Source organism: Helianthus annuus, chromosome 9 (genome assembly GCF_002127325.2).
Source record: "Helianthus annuus cultivar XRQ/B chromosome 9, HanXRQr2.0-SUNRISE, whole genome shotgun sequence".
NCBI lineage: Eukaryota > Viridiplantae > Streptophyta > Magnoliopsida > Asterales > Asteraceae > Helianthus > Helianthus annuus.
The window spans coordinates 79,462,620-79,485,116 of record NC_035441.2 but is presented as its reverse complement, the minus strand read 5'-3'; the positions used below and the strand labels follow the sequence as shown (position 1 = coordinate 79,485,116).

The 22,497-nt window shown below is 39.7% G+C and overlaps 1 protein-coding gene across 1 annotated transcript; it reads right to left on the bottom strand.

The window, feature by feature from the left end:
* Window positions 1-3,214: 3,214 nt before the first annotated feature.
* LOC110875957 lies at window positions 3,215-6,305 on the bottom strand. The gene is made up of 5 exons (XM_022124146.1): window positions 5,053-6,305; window positions 4,712-4,952; window positions 4,200-4,592; window positions 3,910-4,091; window positions 3,215-3,824 (listed from the first exon to the last, which is right to left on the bottom strand). Exons 1-5 carry the CDS (start codon window positions 6,303-6,305, stop codon window positions 3,215-3,217), a joined length of 2,679 nt encoding a protein of 892 aa, XP_021979838.1.
* Window positions 6,306-22,497: the final 16,192 nt, after the last annotated feature.

Genomic DNA, 22,497 nt, shown 5'->3' with positions numbered 1-22,497 from the left:
ATGTACGCGGTAATTTAGTGATGAGATCCATTGCAATATTCTCCCACTTCCAAACCGGTTTCTCTGGTTGTACAAGCAAACCAGATGGTCGTTGATGTTCAGCCTTAACTTTGAGACAAGTTGGGCATTTTGATATGTACAAGGCAATATCCTTCTTCATACCAGGCCACCAGAACTGAGTACGAAGATCCTTGTACATTTTATCAGCACCAGGATGGATAGAATATCGAGACTTGTGAGATTCGTCCATTACCAAGGTGCGAAGATCGTCTTGTTTCGGAATCCACAAACGATCCTTGAAATAGAGTAAACCATCATCCTTTGCTTCGAGCTTAAGCTCAAGTTGACGTGGTAATTCCTTACCTATCAAATTTTGTGAAACACAAAATTGCTGAGCTTGAGAGACACGAGTTTGAAGATCAGATAGAGTTCGAACAGAATGAAGCTTGACTCGCTCTTTTCGACTAAGCGCATCAGCTACGACATTCGCCTTACCAGGATGGTAGCGAATCTCGCAATCATAATCGTTTAAGAGCTCAACCCAATGTCTTTGCCTCATGTTCAGCTCCTTCTGATTGAGAATATGCTGGAGACTTTTGTGGTCTGTGAAAACCACACACTTCGTGCCATAAAGATAGTGTCTCCATATTTTGAGGGCAAAAACCACAACACCTAACTCAAGATCATGAGTGGTGTAGTTCTTCTCGTGAACCTTCAGCTGTCTTGACGCATAAGCTATCACTTTACCTCGTTGCATAAGGACACAACCAAGGCCTAGATTTGACGCGTCACAATAGACAACGAAATCATCGTTTCCCTCGGGCAAAGATAGAACAGGAGCATCACAAAGCTTCTATTTTAGCGTTTGGAACGTTTCTTCTTGCTTGGGTCCCCACTCAAAAGGCTTATTCTTCTGAGTCAAAGCAGTGAGTGGAACCGCGATCTTCGAGAAATTCGAAATAAACCATCGATAATATCCAGCAAGACCAAGAAAAGATCGAATCTCTGTGGGTGTCGTAGGTGTATTCCAATCCTTAATTGCAACAATTTTGGATGGATCCACATGAATACCCTGCTCGTTGGCTATATAACCCAAAAACTAAACTTTTTTTTTTGGGTAAAGGGTTACCCCGGTGATTTTATAAATTCACAACCAAATAAGTACAAGTAGTGTAGAAAGCCTACACTAGTTCAAACATAGGACATGCCCTATGAAAGTACAGCCAAACCAAAACAAGAAACAACCAAATAAAGACCAAAGCAAACGACCACTAGACTAATCAACTAGACCAAACACACCAAACCCTTAATCAGCTGCCATCTCAAAAAAACCTGAGCCATCAATCCCCCAATCCTCCAGAAGCTTACGGACATTAACACAATTCCTCAGCTTCGCTCCCATCAACTTGTACCGCACTTGTTGAAGAACAATTTCACTTAAAATCTCCGGAGGCCGCAATTGGTTCTTGAATAACCTCGAATTTCGCTCTTGCCAAATAAAGTAAGCAGAAGCCGCCACTACCAATCTGGCTACGAACCCAGCAACCGTTTTTGGTTTAGACTGCTCAATCAACCAGTTAGAAATGTCACTCCATTTAGATTGAACCGTGCCCATCCCAGCTTTCAGCCTAACCTTATGCCATACTTTAGAAGAGTATTTGCATTCAAAGAAAAGGTGATTATGTGAGTCGTGGTTGGCATAACAGAGTAAACAGCACATCATGTTCATATTCTTCCTACGCGAAAAATCCCATGACAAGATTTTATCTTGAGTAAGCAACTTCCGCCTCATGATAAGCCACATTAAAAAAGCATGTCGGGGAATGCATTGAGGGAACCAAACTATACGACTCCAATCGACCTCCCCTGCCTGATAACGAACCGAATCCCAAGCTCGCGAAGAAGAAAAATCAAACAGGTTATCACCATGGCACCACATAAGTTTATCCGGCTTAATCGGTAACAAAATCAGCTGATCAAGCTGATTAAGACCCGGATAAGAAACCCTCCAATCATTCGGCCAATTCCAAGAATTCGAAGAATAAATATCTGACACTTTAGAACCCATATCAAACCCCGCATTAGCAATGACTCTAGGAGAGATGATAGCATGCAAAGGCCCTAACACACTCCACGAATCAAACCATGCAGAAGTATTCACCCCATTACCAATCTCGGTCCAAATAAACTTCCTTATAATCGGCCGAATCTGAAGCAGCTTTCTCCAAGACCAGCAGCATGAAGACGGAACTCTACACTCCCAAAAGCTCTTTCCTTTAATCCTGTAAGAATGAACCCAATCAACCCACAAGGATCTACGATTCGTAAGAATACTCCAAATATGAGAAGTCATGAGAGCCATGTTAACATCTCCAATCCGACGAATACCTAAACCTCCTTCATACTTCGGAACACAAACCGAATTCCACGACACTTTAGACCGCCCTCTTTGAAACGCACTATCCTGGGACCATAAAAAATTCTGCATCAAAGCCTCCAATTGCAGAACTACCCGAGAAGGTAAAATGAAAACAGACGACCAGTAGATATGCATAGAAGACAAAACAGAAATAATCAGTTGCAACCTGCCTGCAAAAGAGAGCAGTTTATTTCTCCAATGCATAATCCGCTTTTCCAGTTTCTCCACCAGCACATAACAATCCTTATGGAGCAACCTAGAAGAAATAAGAGGCACACCAAGATACTTCACAGGTAAAGAACCCTCCTTAAACGGCATAATATTTAAAATAGCATTTTTCACAAAAGAAGGCACATTTGAGAAGAACACAGTACTTTTTTGCACATTAGGCAACAAACCAGACATTTTCGAAAACGAATCAAGGGACTTCATAATGCATCTGGCTGAAGCAATTTCACCTTTCGCGAAAATAAACAAATCGTCCGCGAAACAAAGATTAATAATACGCTGACGCTCACACTTATTGTGGAATTTGAATGAAGAGTCAATCCTTACCGAATGTTGAAGGATCGCCGTGAGCACTTCCATTACCAACGTGAACAAATAAGGAGAGACCGGATCACCTTGTCGAAGACCCCGATTACCCTTAAAGTAACCATGAACTTCCCCATTAACACAAACCGAATACGTAGTAGTGGAAACACATAACATGATCCAATGAACCATCTTTTGGTGAAACCCGAATCCAATCAAAACATCGTTGAGAAACTTCCAATCAACCGTGTCATAAGCCTTCTAAATATCAACTTTAAAAGCACATTTAGGAGGCCCGAATTTACGATGATAATTATGCATCAGTTCCTGCGTTAACAAAATGTTATCGGGGATTTTTCTACCTGGAACAAAAGCTGACTGGTTGATGCTAACAATATCGTTCAAACCCGCTTTAACTCTATCGGCCACAATCTTGCTAATGCATTTGTACAACACATTGCAACAGGCAATCGGACGATAGTCCGTCACCATAAATGGGGATGGGGACTTAGGAATGAGCACGATAAGAGTATGGTTTAACTCCCGAAGAAGTTTCCCAGAATTAAAAAAATCGATAACAGCCTCTGCCACTTCACTACCCACAATATGCCATGCACCTTTAAAAAATCCAGCAGTAAAACCATCGGGGCCCTGGAGCTTTATCTGAACCAATGGAAAACATAGCCTGCTTGACCTCTTCGACTGTAACCGGTCTAGCCATATGCGCCGCAACATCAACATCCAAGGTAGTAGAAAATAACTCAGGGGACGGACACGAAGACGTGTCTCCCGGGCAGCCCAAAAAATTTTGATAGTGATTAACGAACGCTTCCTGAACCGCAGTACCTTCATATACCTTCCCGCTAGTATCCTGAATAACATCAATATGATTATAATGAATTTTATTTTTAAGAACCGAATGAAAAAATGCCGAATTACAATCCCCGGCCGCCAACCAGTCCACTTTGGACTTTTGCTTCAAAAATCTCTCCTCGTCTAGAAGGGCTTCTTGATAGACACGCCGGGTACTAGCCTCTTCCTCTCGCAACGACAAAGAAGACGGATCAATATCAACGTTTTGCTGAACGTCGTCAAGCTTTGCCCTCAGATCATGAACTTTCTTGTGCAGATTCCCTTGCTGAAAGAGAAGAACTCTAAGCGGAGACTTTACCAAATGAAGCTTCTTAACCACCGAAAACTACGGCACCCCTCTAATACTTGTATCCCAAGTTCTCTTAACAATGACTGAAAAATCCGGCTTATGAATAAGAAAATTGGCGAACTTGAAAGACCTATGTTTAACTTTCCCCTCTTCTGGCACTTTCAGAACACACGGGCAATGGTCCGACAAACGAGCCGGGTAAAAGATAGCCACCGCATTAGGAAACTGAGCTATAAACTGCGAATTCCCCATAACCCTATCAATTTTTTTCAACAAACCAATCCCCTTTTTCGGCTTCTGACTCCAAGTGAAATGATTACCCGAGCGATTTAAATCAATCATCTCAATATCATCAACACAAGCTTGAAATTCCCGCATGCTAGCCGAGATCGATGAACACCCCATAGATTTGTCTTCCAAGTTAAGAGCCGAGTTAAAATCTCCAAGCATGATCCATGGAGCATCACGAACAAACACCTTATGCAAAGTAAGATGTTTCCATAAATCCCTACGCGTAACATAATAATTCGCGGCATAGATAATTGAACAAAACACCATTTTTTCTCTTGTTGAAAATTCAGCTGGAAATGCATCACCTGATCCGAAATAGAAAGAACCATAACATCAAAAATACCTGGGTTCCAGCCAACAATAATTCGGGTTCCTTTATCACAACGATCACCATTTGACGCCCAATGCCAAGACCGAAAAACCGACTTGCAAATATGAGGAAGATTATTCAGCTCAACGTGAGACTCCAGAATCGCACAAAAACTTAACTTAAACTCTTTAATGGCCTGACGAACCTCCGCTTGCTTAATGGGGCGGTTCAAACCCCTAATATTCCAAGAAGCCAAATTAACCATTAATAACTATCGAGGAAGGAGTGCTTGCCCCTTTTTTTTTATCTTTTTTAACGGTACCCTGATTTAAAAACGCATCCATCCCGTAACCATCGGCTTCATTAAACACCTCCTCCACCTCATCTTCCCCATCTCCACCGCGTCCCTCCCCGGACTTGTTTCCATCCACCTCAGCAACATTTGGATCATTAAGGGCATCAAAAGGATTAGTAGATTGAAACCTGGATGCAGACGCAGACGACCCACTAGCTCCATCTTGAGACTTATTAGAAACCACAGGCCTATACTCGAACTTAGGCTTGGGCTTGTTAATAGGAAAAGCAGCTTTTCTCGCAACTTTCTTGCCATGAACACCTGTATAACCATCATCGTCGACCACTGGCTTCTTACCAGCCCTCGAATTATTACGAGCAACAGATTGAACTTTCGGGTGATGCGGGCAAGAGTCATCAGAATGGCCAAAAACACAACAAAGACCACACCGCAGAGGAACCCACTCGAATTCGACAGACATAGTTTCCTTAATGAACCCCTCCCCCTCAGGTTCAGGAATAGTTAATGTGATCTTCTCTCTTAACTTCTTATCAGCCGAAATCTCTATTAAAGCTCTAGCATAACTGCTACGGCCCCACATATCCATGCACATCGATGAGGTATACGAATCCAGTGCTTTCGGCACTCCAATAGTAGTAGCAATCATACTAAGGCCGTCCTCCGTATAAGCCGCAATCGGGACATCATGAATTTTAACCCATACTTGCACATTCTTAACACCCTTCTTTTCCAATTTAGTAGTCGGGCTCCAAATATTAAGGAAAAAAGGTTGTGACCTAATAATCCAAGGGCCATCTTTTAAGACATTCATCATACCTGCTTCATCGGAGAACTTGAAGAAGAAAAACCCGTTATCATTCATCATAGCCTTTTGAACACCATACTTTTTCCAGTTATTACGCACAAAGTAATCCACGACAGGAAAAGCAACCCGATCACCAAGAAAGTAGCCATACAAGGTGTTTGCCAATTTATCCTGAACCAAACGAACTGAATCTTTTGGAAGTACAACATCACACCCATCATGAGCTTGTTCACTAACAAGAGATCTAAAATTCAACTTGGTGGACTTGCTAGCAGAAAGCGACTCAGCATATGATTTAGGTTTAGATGTATTACCAATATCATTGTTGGCATCCAAACCTCCATCATTATCAACTTTACCACTCCCCGAAGACTCACATTCCGGACGGCTCTGATCAGAATTAACCGGAGTAGTAATCTTAGTTAGTTCGTCAATGAGTACCACGGCGCGGCAACAACGGGTTGCCATCAATATTGACAACACGACCAGCGATACCCCTAGAAAACAGGCTAGGTTTACCCCGATCTCCCTTATCAACTTCAGCAGAAAACATACGGTCCTCCATGCAGACGAAAAAACAACTCTCACTTAAGCAAAAAAGAAGACAACCATGCAAAAACCCTAATAAAAAACCCAGCGGCACCAAGAAACTCGAACAACCAGAAAAGAAACCCTAAAACTAGCACCTTATCCCATGGACAATCGATCAAAAGAACATGGAAAATCAGGCAGCGAAACAGAAATCCAAGGAAACCCTAGAAAGATCGACTCAAGAACGCTAACGATTTCGTTATAGAAGCGATCAACAATCACTAATCACAGACTGTTATACATTCAAAAAGAATGCTAACTAGTTCGTTATAGCTGATTGATAATCCCCTCCAATCACAGAATGTTATACGTTCAATCACGAAAAATCTTGGGAGACATGCATAATCGAAAATCGCCTAGGCTAAAAACTAAACTTCTTTAAGCCAAAATTCACACTTGGAGAATTTAGCAAAAAGTTGTTCCTTCTTCAGGAGTTCTAGTGTCAAACGAAGGTGTTGCTCGTGATCGGCTCGAGACTTCGAATAAACAAGAATATCGTCGATGAACATGATGATGAACTTGTCTAAATAAGGTTTACAGACCTATTCATTAAGTCCATGAAGATAGATGGGGCATTCGTCAGACCAAAAGGCATGACTGTGAACTCATAGTGCCCATATCTTATGCGGAAAGCAGTTTTGGGAATATCTTCTTCGAGAACACGAAGTTGATGATACCCAGAACGCAGATCTATCTTGGAAAAACAGGTAGCACCTTGCAACTGATCAAAGAGATCATCAATTCGAGGTAGGGGATATCGATTCTTGATGGTAAGCTTGTTAAGCTCATGATAATCGATACACATTCGAAAATATCTATCTTTTTTTTTCACAAAGAGGACAGGAGCACCCCAAGGTGAATAACTTGGACGGATGAATCCTTTATCATATAACTCTTGAAGCTGTTTCGATAATTCTTACATCTCAGACGGTGCAAGACGATAAGGTGCCTTCGCAATCGGGTTGGCATTGGGTATAAGATCAATATGAAACTCGACTTGACGAACTGGAGGCAAACCAGACAGTTCATCAGGAAAGACCTCTGGATAATCCTGAACAATTGGAATATCCTGAATACTCTTGCTCTTGCCTCTCTCCTCGGTGACATGTGCTAGAAAAGCGACATATCCTTTTCGTAGATAACTTTGGGCTTCCATACATGACATGAGTTTCAAACCACCAGATGGTTTCTCGCCACGAACTTCCAGAACATCGCCAGACGAAAGAGGAATACGAACAATCTTATCGAAACAAACCACCTCAGCATGATGTTTGGTTAACCAATCCATCCCCACGATAATATCGAAACTCCCAAGTTGCATCGGTGTGAGGTCAATAGAAAAAAGATGGTTATCGAGGTTCAACTGACAATCACAAATAACAGAATCGAGTACAAGAGGTTTACCAGTAGCAACTTCGACAGATAAGGGTTTCCTCAGTTTAGTTCTAGGTATTGCAAGCAAAGGCTCAAAAGATAACGAAACAAAACTTCTATCGGCACCAGAATCAAAAAGGACAGATGCAGGTCGGTTGTTAACAAGGAACAAACCATTGACAGCCTCATCAGCCCTCGCCTCGTTTGCATTCAAGTTGTACGCTCGTCCCCGAGCGGGATTCCCATTGACATTCGGATTAGCATTCACCAGCCTCGGGCAGTTGTTGCGGAAATGACCAAACTCTCCACAATTGAAACATGAACCAGGTGGGAATCTAGCAGCATTCCCCTGAACTGGGCCTCGTTCTGAACAGCTTGATTCTGACCCAAACGACAGATGTTGGCCAGATGCCCAAGTTTACCACATGTTGTGCACTGTTTACAAGCTTGTTGTGCAACATGATGACGATTGCACCTTGTACAGTGAGGTGTGGTACTAGCATACTATTTCTTCGTAGGAGGTAGTGCTGGTGGGCTCTGAGGGTTCTGAGCGGTAACAGCGAAATTCTGGGAAGCCTTGCGCTTCCTTGACTTCTTAGAAGACTCTCCCTTCTTCTTATACCCTTTTCCTGTGCAGAATCAGCTGAATTCTTCTTGTCACCCTTACGGGTCAATTTCCCCTTTCTGACCTGAGACTCGGTCAGAGTAGCAGACAACTCGATTGCTTGACGACCAGTAGTAGGATTACTGCCAGTCACAATATCTAGCACAGAATTGGGCAAACCATCAATATACCTCTCTATCGCCTTTTCCAACGGGGTAACCATAGTAGGACACAACAAACTGAGCTCCTCTAAACGATCCGTATACGCACGGTGTTCTCCCCCATCTTGTTTCAGACTGTCAAATTCTCGCTCCAAAGCTCGAATCTCGTGACGGGGACAGAACTCTCTCATCATAAGAGCTCGAAGCTCTTCCCACGTTTGTGCCATAGCCACATCGGCACCCCTATCACGCATAACACCGTTCCACCATGTAAGAGCACGCTTCTCGAACACACTGGATGCAAATTCAACCTTATGCTCATTCGGACATTGCACATGTCTGAACGTGCTTTCCAAACTTTCGAACCATTGCAGGAGCGCAGTTGCTCCTTGAGACCCAGAAAACTTCAACCGGCTTAGCAGAATTGAAAGTTTTGAAATTACACTGTGCATTATTGTTATTACTGTTGTTGTATAACCGATGGATCTGGGTTACTATGCCCGGAAGCACTGCAGCCATTTGCTGAGCGACAAGGGTTGCGACTTCCTCATTAGTTACAGGTTGTGCATCATGTCGAGGAGGCATTGTCTAAAAAGAAAAAGGAGACATGAGAAACAAGTGAGATCGACAATTGGGAAAAACAAAAGAGGTATTGAAAACATCGACAAAACACAAGGAATGCGACCATTTGTTTGTTACCTCGAACAAACAAACGACACGCAGTGACTAATCAAACTAAATGGGTCAAAATAATGTATCGCGAAGACATGCTCGCCTATAAGTGAACACTCACCCCAAGAGTTCCCAGGTAAGAGTGACTGGTCCGATTATGTGGATTTGTACGAACACTCTAGCCTTAGACAGAAAACTCAGGGTACAGGCATTCACCCTTCCAGTTTGCACGTGTTCACACTATTTAGACCCAAACTTTGACGAGATTTTGAAAACTTAGAGGGTTCAAAACCTTATAACAAATCATTCACGAAGAAATGGTTAGTTTTCAAAGCGGATTCGAAATTTGTGTTCTCATTGTGGTTATCACCTAAGGATAGGTGACGGTTTTGTTTTAAAAATCTAAACACAAGTAAACTTGTGTTAGGGTCCTAGAAAGTTATAGTCTAGGTCAAAGCATTACTAATAACCTAATTCCCTATAACCATTGGCTCTGATACCAACTCTTTTGTCACACCCCGACCACGTAAAACAACAAATCATGATTTTCAGGTTGTGGGTGCAAAGAAGAAGAAAGCTACTAACCAAGGTCTTCATATTAAGAATCAGAAGCCTAAGGTAGTGTACAGACCAGTTGTAAACCCTAAACCAATTTCGTCATTGAAGAAGCCGATGAACAATCAGGTATCAACGTCAAACCCTTTTGATGTCCTTAAGGATGATGATGGTGGTAAGGGGGGTAGCACAGTGGGTCGTATAGAGAAGAAGGCCAAGCAGGTTAATGACAAGCAAGAGTCAGATGAGGATGAGGTTGAGGAAGTCTACAATGAAACTAATGAATTTATGACTTCGGGAACACATCCGTCATCGTCTAGAGCTCGGGCAAGCAACTCATCCACAAAGGGTTCCAATGGCTAGATATATAGTGAGTCGAGTCAAGGGTTTGCTGATTTGTGGCAATTTCATCTTTGATGATGGAGGTTGAGTCGTTATCGGTTTCGTGTTTGGTTTTTGCCTACTTTATTTTCATGATGTAATGTAGGCTAGGTTATGGGTTGTCTTAGATATCTTGGTTTTTTTTTGTTTACATATACGGGGCATGTCCTATATATGAATTAGTGTGGAACTCACCATCACTACTTGTACTTTATTGGGATTGTTTTAATAGAATCACCGGGGTAACCCTTTACCCAAAAAAAATACTTATATATGTTCCTGAGATAAATACATTCAATTATATATTAAAGATAGATTATTTAAATGTTTCATTATTTGATTTCACTACCAATACACCAGTTTTGAGTTTTGATTTTAAATCTTGAACAACTAAAAACATGAAACTTACTATGGTGGCAATCTGGTTTATTTCGGTTATGAGACCAGTTTGTTAAATTTCACAAACTAATAAATTATTAATTTACTTTCCTTCTAAATCAATAAATAAACTAGATTAAGAATAGTTCGTTGAATTAATAAAAAGGCCGATGCTATATGAAGGCTAGAAAACTTATCATTACACATATATTTTTAACTCCTCAAATACTCCACAACTAATTTTTGTTATAAACTAAATGGACTATTCCCCCTTGGGTTAAGTTTTCGGATGTGTATAAAAAAATTAATTAATAATTAATTTGTAAATTTGATTATTTTCCTCATTTGAACAGTAAAGAACAAGTTAACTGTATATTCTTTTACCTAGAATAAAACATAGTTTGTTAATGTTCGGTTCTTTTTGTTATGTTTATTCTTTTTTATTTAATTACCTTAAATAAATAATTACTAACACTTATAATCAATTTTCATTTTTTTTATTTAACAATTTAAAATATTTTTACTTAAAACTTCTAGTATTCCCAAATTGGTCGTAGCAGTCCCTAATCCCTATGATTCTAGCATGCTTTAGACATCAACTTAGGTTTGTTTCCAACTAAACTTTATCATTTAATTGATAGGGTAGCGTTTGTGATTTCTCCCAACCCCCTTACATACTTGCAGTTTGTTTGATTTTGCTTGCACTCTAAGGTGAGTACATAGTTCCCTTTTTACCTCTTTTTGGGATGATACATATGATGAACTAAATTTTGCTTAAACGTTATACAATTCATTATTTTTTTATGGTGTATCTGATCACTATTTGCTTTGTATGAAACTTGTTGGTTTACTTCAACGTGTGCATTCATTAATTTCGGCCAAACCGTCCGGTAGTATCTGATAGCGCAATAGGTGTGACGATGATAGAATCCATTAAACATCTCCACTTCCATTTGGTTTTGCTTATTTTACACATTTTGCTTATTTTTCTTTTTGGGAAGTGGAGGATGATAGAATCCATTAAACATGTCAGCTTAGGTTTGAATGTGCCACTCGTGACCCATACTCGTTAAATGCAATATGCTTAGTGTTCTACTTGTGCCATATGAATTGTAAATAAAATATTTTGTTACATGATTTACTATAAAACCTATGTTGCTCGCCGGCTTTTAGCTGACCCATGTTTTTTTTCTCACATATGTTTCAGGTGGTAACAATTGATGATGATTTGCAAGCTTTCTATCACTTAGGATCATGGAACTTTTGCCTTAGTTAAACTTTAAAACGATTATTATGTTTTGTTTTGGATAATGTGTTTTGTTGTTTGTTTGATTTGGTTGTTAAACATGAAATTGACTTAATATTATATTTGAACTTTAATTAGTGCCATGTGTCTTTGAGCATCCTATCATACGTGGCGCCCCAACGTTTCCGTCTTCGGTTGGGGTGTTACAGATTGGTATCAGAGCCATGGTTATAGGGAATTAGGTTATTAGATTACTTTTGACCTAGACTATAACCCTCCTAGGACACCTACATGTGCCTTAATGTGTGATCTTCCTTATCCCTTTCTTTATCCCTATCCTCACCCTTGCCTTAGATTCTTTATTCTCTATATTACACTTAATCATCATCTATCCTTAGATGATTTAAATTATTAGGCTTTAAGCCTTAAATGTTTTCATAATCTCATCAAAGTCTTGGGTTTGAATAACAATTAAGAACACGTGCAATCTGGAAGGGTGGACGCCTGTACTCTAAGTTTTCTGTCTAGGCAAGCACTTCGTATAAATTCCAATCTTCCGAGGAACCAGTTGTGCTTACCTGGGAACTCTTGGGGTGAGTGTCCACTTATAGGCTAAAGCATGTCTTCCCAAAATGTTATGAGAACCCAAATACTTTGATTAGTCGATGATCTCGTTTATTCGTTTATTTAAATGAGTAAATGATTTCTATCTTTATGTTTATTTCTTCATGCTCTCATTGTTTTACATAAAGAGTTTTTAATTTTCAAAACAATCTCTCTTATCCTTGTGAACTTATATGTTTTCCCTTGTTCTTATAGGATGCCTCCTCGTCGCGATAACCAGAACAATGCGCAAAACCCCGAACTTGCTGCCATGATTACCCAACAAATGGCTGCAATACTCCCAACACTTGTAGCCCAGCTCAATCAGGCCAACGCAGGCAACAACAATAACAACAACGTGAACGCACCTGCCCCTTGCTCATTCAAGCAGTTCAATTCTTGTAACCCCATCAAGTACTCTGGGTCTGAAGGAGCCACAGGGCTCCTACAGTGGTTTGAGGCATTGAAAGCACCTTCCGCCATTGTCAGTGTCCCAACAATCGCAAGGTGGAGTTTGCCTCAAGTATCTTTCAGAAGAGGGCACTCACATGGTGGAATGGGGTCATGAGAGATATTGGTGCGAATGTGGCTATGGCTTTAACTTGGGAGGAACTTAGAGATCTTATGCGGAGGGAATTCTGCCCACGAAATGAAATGAGGGCCCTTGAAACTGAATTTTATGAGCTCACACAAGACAGTGGTGTGAATCGTGCTTATACCAACCGGTATGAGGAATTGAGCCTTCTTTGCCCAACTATGGTTCAACCTTTAGATCGTGCCATCGAAAAATATATCGAGGGTCTGCCCTCACTAATCCAAGATGTTGTCACTGGTAGCAAGCCCGCTACAGTCAGGGAGGCAATTGAGCTAGCTGCGACCCTGACGGATTCTCATGTTAAGAAGGGAAACTTATTTCGTAGGGGGGGGGAGGAAGGAACCTGCTAAGGTTACTACCGAGACTGCTAAGGACGTCAAGATTGGAGCTTCCTCATCAAGTAGTTCTAAAAAGCGAAAGGCTTCGAAGAATTATGCAGTTGTTGTTCCGACCCAAGTTAACCAAGCAGCCCCACAACCCAACAAAAGGCAATATGTTGGAGGTTCGCCCTTGTGCAACCGTTGCAGCTATCATCATCTAGCCCGTGTTCCTTGTAAGCAGTGCACTAGCTGTGGGCGGTTGGGTCATTTAGCTACCACTTGCCGCATCGTTCCTCCCCAGAACCAAGTTGTTGCTGCTCCTCCTCCTGCTCAAAATGTTGCACCACCACGTTACCCTATTGGAACTTGCTTTACCTGCGGTGATCCTAACCATTTTAAACGCGAATGCCCCAAGCTTGCAAATGCTCAACCAGCCCGTGGGCGCGCGTTCAACATAAATGCTAATGAGGCGCGTGCTATTAATGATGTGGTGAACGGTACGTTCCTCGTTAACAACCATTATGCTTCTGTGTTATTTGATACTGGTGCTGATAAAAGTTTTGTGTCCCTTAAGTTTGAACCTCTACTTGCTATGCCACGAACTAAACTAGGGAAGCCTTTTACAGTAGAAGTAGCTAATGGTAACCCTTTTATGCTTGACTATGTTATCTGTAATTGTAAACTCGAGCTCAATGATCATGTTTTCCCTATTGACCTCACTCCTATGCAACTTGGGAGCTTTGATATCATAGTAGGCATGGACTGGCTTGCCAAACATCATGCTAAAGTTGTGTGTTTCGATAAGTTTATTCGCATCCCTCTCCCATCTAGCGACATCTTAGAAATCTATGGGGAGAAGCCTTCTAATGGGCTTAAACTCATGACTTGTACTCAAGCCCAGAAATATCTACGCAAGAAATATGTGGCTTTCTTGGCCCACGTTGTAGAAAAGAAGGACCAGAGTAAGAGTATTCAAGATATTCCTATTATTCGTGATTTTCCTGAAGTTTTCCCAGAAGATCTACCAGGCCTACCTCCCACACGTCAAGTTGAGTTTCGCATTGACCTTGTTCCTGGTGCTAACCCTATTGCCAAGTCTCCTTATCGTCATGCACCCTCTGAAATGCAAGAACTAGCCAGTCAACTTCAAGAACTTTCTGACAAGGGATTTATTCGTCCAAGTTTTTCTCCATGGGGAGCTCCTGTCTTATTTGTCAAGAAAAAAGATGGGACTCTTCGTATGTGCATCTATTATCGTGAGTTGAATAAACTCACTATTAAGAATCGATATCCTTTGCCTCGTATTGATAATCTTTTCGACTTCCAAGGTGCTACTTATTTCTCCAAGATTGCGGTTCCCCTCACCTTATTGACTCATAAGGGAAAGCCTTTTGAATGGGGACCCAAACAAGAAGAAGCATTCCAAATCCTGAAGCAGAAACTTTGTGATGCTCCTATCCTGACTCTACCAGATGGCAATGATGACTTTGTTGTTTATTGTGATGCTTCTAATCTTGGCCTTGGTTGTGTCCTTATGCAACGGGGCAAAGTTATAGCTTATGCTTCAAGGCAACTCAAAATCTATGAAAAGAATTACACAACTCATGATCTTGAGTTGGGTGCTGTCATTTTTGCTCTCAAGATTTGGAGACACTACCTTTATGGGACTAAATGTGTGATTTACACTGATCATAAGAGTCTCCAACACATTTTCAATCAGAAAGAACTAAACATGAGGCAACGACGTTGGGTCGAACTTCTAAATGACTACGACTGCGAGATTCGTTACCATCCTGGTAAAGCGAATGTTGTGGCCGATGCTCTTAGTCGTAAGGAACACGTCAAGCTTCATTGTGTTCGAATCCAAACTGATTTTCAGGCTCGTATTCTCCAAGCCCAACAGACCCAAGGCAACATGCTTAAGGAAATGCCTCATAATTTTGAACTTCAACTTGAGACTAAAGAAGATGGGTTACTCTATTTCATGAATCGTTTGTGGGTTCCAAAACATGATGACCTTCGTACTTTCTTGATGAACGAGGCCCACAAGTCTCGTTATTCGGTCCATCCTGGTGCAGATAAAATGTATATGGATCTTAGAAATCTTTATTGGTGGCCTGGTATGAAGAAGGATGTTGCTCTTTATGTAGCCAAATGCCTTACATGCCTAAAGGTTAAACCTGAACATCAACGCCCTTCTGGTTTGCTTGAACAACCAGAAATTCCAGTGTGGAAGTGGGAGAGCATAGCCATGGATCTCGTCACGAAATTGCCACGCACTTCCGAAGGTCATGATAGCATTTGGGTAATCATTGACTGTTTGACAAAGTCTGCGCATTTCTTACCTATTCGTGAAGATTTTTCTGCTTCAACACTTGCTAAGATCTACCTTGACGAGATCGTATCTCGTCATGGTGTGCCTTGAACATTATTTCTGATCGTGATGGTCGTTTCACTTCTCGTTTTTGGAAGACCATGCAATCTAATTTGGGAACCCAGCTTAACATTAGCACTGCTTATCATCCTCAAACTGATGGTCAATCTGAAAGGACCATCCAAACCCTTGAGGACATGCTGCGAGCTTGTGTTATCGACTTTGGTGGCAGTTGGGATTCTCATCTACCTTTGATTGAGTTCTCGTACAACAATAGTTACCATGCTAGTATCAACATGGCTCCTTTTGAAGCGCTATATGGTCGGAAATGGCGTTCTCCCATTTGTTGGAACGAGGTTGGGGAAGCTCAAATCACTGGTCCTGAACTAATACAAGAGACGACAGATAAGATCTTGAAAATTCGTGATAACCTTCTTGTGGCTAGAAGTCGTCAAAAGAGTTACGCTGATAAACGACGCAAACCCCTGGAATTCCAAATTGGTGATCTAGTTCTTCTTAAGGTATCCCCTTGGAAGGGAGTTGTTCGATTTGGGAAGAAGGGGAAACTAGCTCCTCGCTATGTGGGTCCTTTCAAAATCACCGAGAAGATTGGAAAGGTAGCCTACAAGCTTGATCTACCTCCTGAGCTTAGCAACATTCATCCTACATTTCATGTTTCTAATTTGAAGAGATGCCTAGCGGATGAAAACCTCCACATTCCTCTCAAAGACATTCGCATTGACGAGACAATGCATTTCATCGAGAAACCAATGGAAATCGTGGACCGTGACGTGAAGAAACTCAAGCGAAGCCGTATTCCAATCGTCAAGGTTCGTTGGGAATCCAAACGTGGCCCAGAATTTACTTGGGAACGTGAGGACCAAATGAAAGCCAAATACCCTCATCTCTTCGCCGAAGGATCCTTCGCCTAAATTTCGGGACGAAATTTCCAAAAGTAGGGGAGACTGTAACCACCCAGAAATTTCAATGTTTTTTTTATAAATAATATTTTCTTTTGCAATGTAATTTCATTTTAACCGATTAGACAAGTGATTATTTCTATTCTTAAACTTCCATTCCTATTGTTTATTTTCATGGTTTCTCAAAAATCCTAAGTTTCAGAATTCTAGGGAAAAAATGGACTATATATTCATTGAATTGGATACAAGTTCTATTATTGAAAAATATAAAAATTATTAATGATTTTTAATCATTAAAAATAAATATAAAAAGATACGTAAAATTTAAAGTTTAAAATATAAAGTTTTAGTAAATTAAATTTTATAATTATAAGACTTATGATATAAATCATGTTACTTAAAAGATATGTATCTTATAAACTTCAAGGGTACTTAGTGTCTTTTTTTATTATTATTATGTGTTAGTAAAACAAAATCAATATTAAATTGTAAACTTTAATAAATCAAGGGACCTGTTGTGTAAATTCCGAAAATTTTGAATATGTATCTTGTCCTCTAAACTGTTTACGTAAATCTCGCCGGATCCTTTCGAAATCGTAAAATCTTCTAATCAATCTCGTAATTGTGTTTCCCTTTTGTTAAATCATGAATTTGGACATCATTGCGAACCATTTGCACTTGAAAGCTCCAACCGAATCCTGTATTATCGGACCAAATTGGCGTTTATTTGGAAACCGTATAAATCGAATCGTTTCTGTGAATCCGTCATATTTTCTACCAAGTTGGTTATAAATATCGATACAAATCAAACCCTTGTGCGCTTACGCCGTCATAAAATTCACTCCAAAACGCATGGAGGTGCTGCTACTGTTCGTCGGTTTTTTGTAACTCGCCGGGGTATTCTAGTTTTCACTGGCCACCATTGAAGCTAGGCTTTGTTTGCAACCAGTAAGCATTTTTCTCCTAATCTTTTCGTTTTGTTCAAGGGTCAAAAGCCCCAAGTTATTTTGCAAAAAACAATAACATCATACCTGTTAGTGTGGATTAGAGGAAGTGGGACTTGAATGGCTATGCTAATTTGGGATTTAGGTTGTCTACTGTTATTCTATTTGAACTTTTCATAAACTTCCAGTTGATAATTATAGTGCTTCTAGATTACATAATCTTTTGTCTTTCAGATAGTATCATATTTATATATGTTCCTGAGATAAATACATTCAATTATATATTAAAGATAGATTATTTAAATGTTTCATTATTTGATTTCTCTACCAATACACCAGTTTTGAGTTTTGATTTTAAATCTTGAACAACTAAAAACATGAAACTTACTATGGGGACAATCTGGTTTATTTCGGTTATGAGACCAGTTTGTTAAATTTCACAAACTAATAAATTATTAATTTACTTTCCTTCTAAATCAATAAATAAACTAGATTAAGAATAGTTCGTTGAATTAATAAAAAGGCCGATGCTATATGAAGGCTAGAAAACTTATCATTACACATATATTTTTAACTCCTCAAATACTCCACAACTAATTTTTGTTATAAACTAAATGGACTATTCCTCCTTGGGTTAAGTTTTCGGATGTGTATAAAAAAATTAATTAATAATTAATTTGTAAATTTGATTATTTTCCTCATTTGAACAGTTAAGAACAAGTTAACTGTATATTCGTTTACCTAGAATAAAACATAGTTTGTTAATGTTCGGTTCTTTTTGTTATGTTTATTCTTTTTTATTTAATTACCTTAAATAAATAATTACTAACACTTATAATCAATTTTCATTTTTTTTATTTAACAATTTAAAATATTTTTCCTTAAAACTTCTAGTATTCCCAAATTGGTCGTAGCAGTCCCTAATCCCTATGATCCTAGCATGCTTTAGACATCAACTTAGGTTTGTTTCAGACTAAACTTTATCATTTATTTGATAGGGTAGTGTTTGTGATTTCTCCCAACCCCCTTACATACTTGCAGTTTGTTTGGTTTTGCTTGCACCCTAAGGTGAGTACATAGTTCCCTTTTTACCTCTTTTTGGAATGATACATATGATGAACTAAATTTTGCTTAAACGTTATACAATTCATTATTTTTTATGGCGTATCTGATCACTATTTGCTTTGTATGAAACTTGTTGGTTTACTTCAACGTGTGCATTCATTAATTTCGGCCAAACCGTCCGGTAGTATATTATAGCGCTATAGGTGTGACGACCCATCTCCACTTCCATTTGGTTTTGCTTATTTTACACATTTTGCTTATTTTGCTTTTTGGGAAGTGGAGGATGATAGAATCCGTTACATGTCAGCTTAGGTTTGAATGTGCCACTCGTGACCCATACTCGTTAAATGCAATATGCTTAGTGTTCTACTTGTGCCATATGAATTGTAAATAAAATATTTTGTTACCTGATTTACTATAAAACCTATGTTGCTCGCCGGCTTTTAGCTGACCCATGTTTTTTTTTCTCACATATGTTTCAGGTGGTAACAATTGATGATGATTTGCAAGCTTTCTATCACTTAGGATCATGGAACTTTTGCATTAGTTAAACTTTAAAACGATTATTATGTTTTGTTTTGGATAATGTGTTTTGTTGTTTGTTTGATTTGGTTGTTAAACATGAAATTGACTTAATATTATATTTGAACTTTAATTAGTGCCATGTGTCTTTGAGCATCCTATCATACGTGGCGCCCCAACGTTTCCGTCTTCGGCTGGGGTGTTACACGTCGTTCGCGCAAATGCGCGTTCGAGACGTCTAACTGGTCCTATGACAAGTATTATATGCCTAAACATGTTTAAATATGTTGCATAATCAGTTTAGGTGACAAAAGTTAGGTTACATATGCTTAAAATTCAATTATGCATGAAAAGGGTATTTTGGTCATTTACCTAAGGCATGTAAGCTACCTATCATACAATTACTTAAACTAAGTGACCATAAGGTATAACCTCGGAAGGTTATTCCCTATACAACTATGGTCACTAAACATGCTTGGTCGGAACCTAAAGATCGACCAAACGGGTCGAGTTCGAAAGTCTAAGCAGTGGTTTAGACCGCTTGACTTACGACTCTAAACAAGCACAAGAGTAAAAGTGACGAGCTAAACATGTTAAAACATGTTTAGTTAAGTTAGAAAACAGGTTTTGATATCAAAACAAAATGTTTTGATACCCAAGAGTAGTTTGGTTACAAAATACGCATGAATACGCATTTTGACCGAAACTACGACTCGTCACTACGCCTAGTCAACGTGGTAATCAGTAGGTATAGTCACACGGGACTATAACAATCGTGATTACGCTCACGTTGCGAAGTTCAACGAACTTCGTGTTGACCATAACCTGGTCAAAGAAAAAAGTCAAACACTGTTTGACTTTCGTGCTTAAAACGCATAAAAGAACGAAAGAATGCTTACAAAGGGTCCAAGCTAGGAAGAACTTGATCAAATTACTCGGGTATGAAGTTCTTAGACTCCAACTTAGAGCAATTCAGATCAAGGTGTGCAGAAATGAAATGAAATGGTGCGTTTATATAGATTTTAGTAAACCGTTAGGATCGTTCCTCGCATTTCGTGCTTCGATCTTGGCCCTCCACTTGGGCACATGGTTTTCAAAACCATGGGAACATGTTAAACTAACAAATACTAGCCCAAAGTATGCCAAATCAGGGGTTTAAAACCATCAAAACCTTAAAAATGGACCAAGTTCAATGTTTCTCTCTGGCAGGCTGTCGCGCCCCGCGTAAGATTGCTTCTCATCTTACACGGCCCGCCTAGTAATGTTTGGCAGATTTGCATTTTGGTCCCTGCACTTGAGAAACTTGCATTTGATGCATTTTTGACATGTTTAAGCCTCGTTAACCTCATTTCAAGGCTCAAAAAATGATGTTAAAGTATAGGGAACTTAAAATATGCTCAAAAACATCTCGGATGTTGGTTTGTTTGGTCGTACGGTTGCGTTATTCGGTTAATTACTACGGAAGTCGTAACGAACGCAAAAACGATCCAAATTAAGCGACGAATGGAATTTTATCATGCCAATCACTAAAATAAAATATTTTAATGATTACTTAAATTTTTGGATGTCCGGATATATTCAGAACGTAAGATATGCGCGAAAATGCAAACTTATGCACTTTTTGACGCTTTTAGTCCACATTGATCAATAAAGTTTGTTTTAGCATACCGAACCCCTCCAAGCCTATTTCTAAGCTATGTAAAAGATATTTAAGGTATGTTTAACTTATGATCAAGTTCCAGAATGTTCGTTACTATACAAATCGGCATAGTTTCACAGTCTGACACAAATAGTCCCTGAGATCGAACAAACTTGTTTTCAACACACCAAACCATCCAAAACTTATTTCTAAGTTATGTGAAGGTTATTTAAGGTATGTTAAGCCTACGTCACTATTCCTGAGTGTTTGTCGCGTTAAACTGACTGCGTTTACGCACCAGTTTGCGTATAACCTTCCAGAAAACGATTTAAAGCTTGAAATCGGAATCGAATCAAATCGTAAAATCATAAAACACAAATACACACATAATAACACCAAAACACATATAATAACACCAAAGCACATTGTTTTATTGATAATTAACATTGTTTTACATTGTACATCGATTACAGAACACAGTTGTCACACAGAACCACTAAACTTGAGTGGTTTAGCCGAATTGAAACTTTTAAAGTTGCATGGAGCATTATTGTTTGTCACACCCCGACCACGTAAAACAACAAAACGTGGCGGAAACGTCGGGGAGTGTTGTAACAGAATCATTGTTTCACAACCATGGATTAAACAAATTTCGTTTTATTGAATTAAATGAGTTACAATGTCTTAACAATAAAGAAACATAACAAAAATTAACTAGTCTTGCATCTTTTATTGTCACTAAGGTCTCGTCCAATCGTATGTGAGCATGCATCAATATCATCATCAAATATCATCAACTATTGTACCTGAAACACATGTGAAAATACGTCAGCATAAAAATGCCGGCGAGTACATAGGTTTTATGAAAAATAGGTGTCACACCCCCAAAATCCCACACGCGGAGTACCACCGCTTGGAGGCGTGACTGACCAGGATCAAGCCACCAATTATATCAAACATAGCATTTAATAATATTCAAAGACATAATTGATGTTCAAAACCAAACACTGTTTAAGTAGCGGAAGCATTAAATGTAAAACCCAAATCATAAGTATCAATGTGTGAATGTAAAAGTGTTTAATAAGCATTCACGAGTTCTTGTCCACAACGACCCGCCTCTCCTCTGGTGCAAGCTCCAAGTATACCTAAGGTCCTGCAAGGCATGCAGCAAATAATCAACAAACTAGTTGAGCGAGTTCACAGAAAGTAAGTTCATAACATGCATAAGTATAGCTAGTGGGGGCTTCCCATGCTAGTGTGTACTAAAGGTGGGGACTTCCCATGTTTATCCTGGCTAATGAGGGCTTCTCATTAACGGTACTTACTAGACTAACTTCCGACCATGTGTTCTTCTTTCACGAGAACAGGAAAACGTACAGGGTCACGTAGGCTTTACGTGACGTGCCCTTCCCCGAGGACAGTGGTACGCGTGGGGGCTACGTAGGCTTTACGCAGCGTGGCCTTCCGATCTGGAAGCCAGTGAATGGTATTGGGTTACGTAGGCTTTACGTAACGTGTCCTCCCGACCCGGGAGACAAATGGCAAATACTGGGTTACGTAGGCTTTACGTAACGTGTCCTGACTAACCTGAGGACGATGGTCTATAGTCTTGAGAATGTGCAAGTACGAGTAACTCTATTAACAATAACATATCCAACCCAATTCCCAACCCGGGAATCCCATGCCTTGGCTGTGTGAACTCACCTTGGGTTGCTC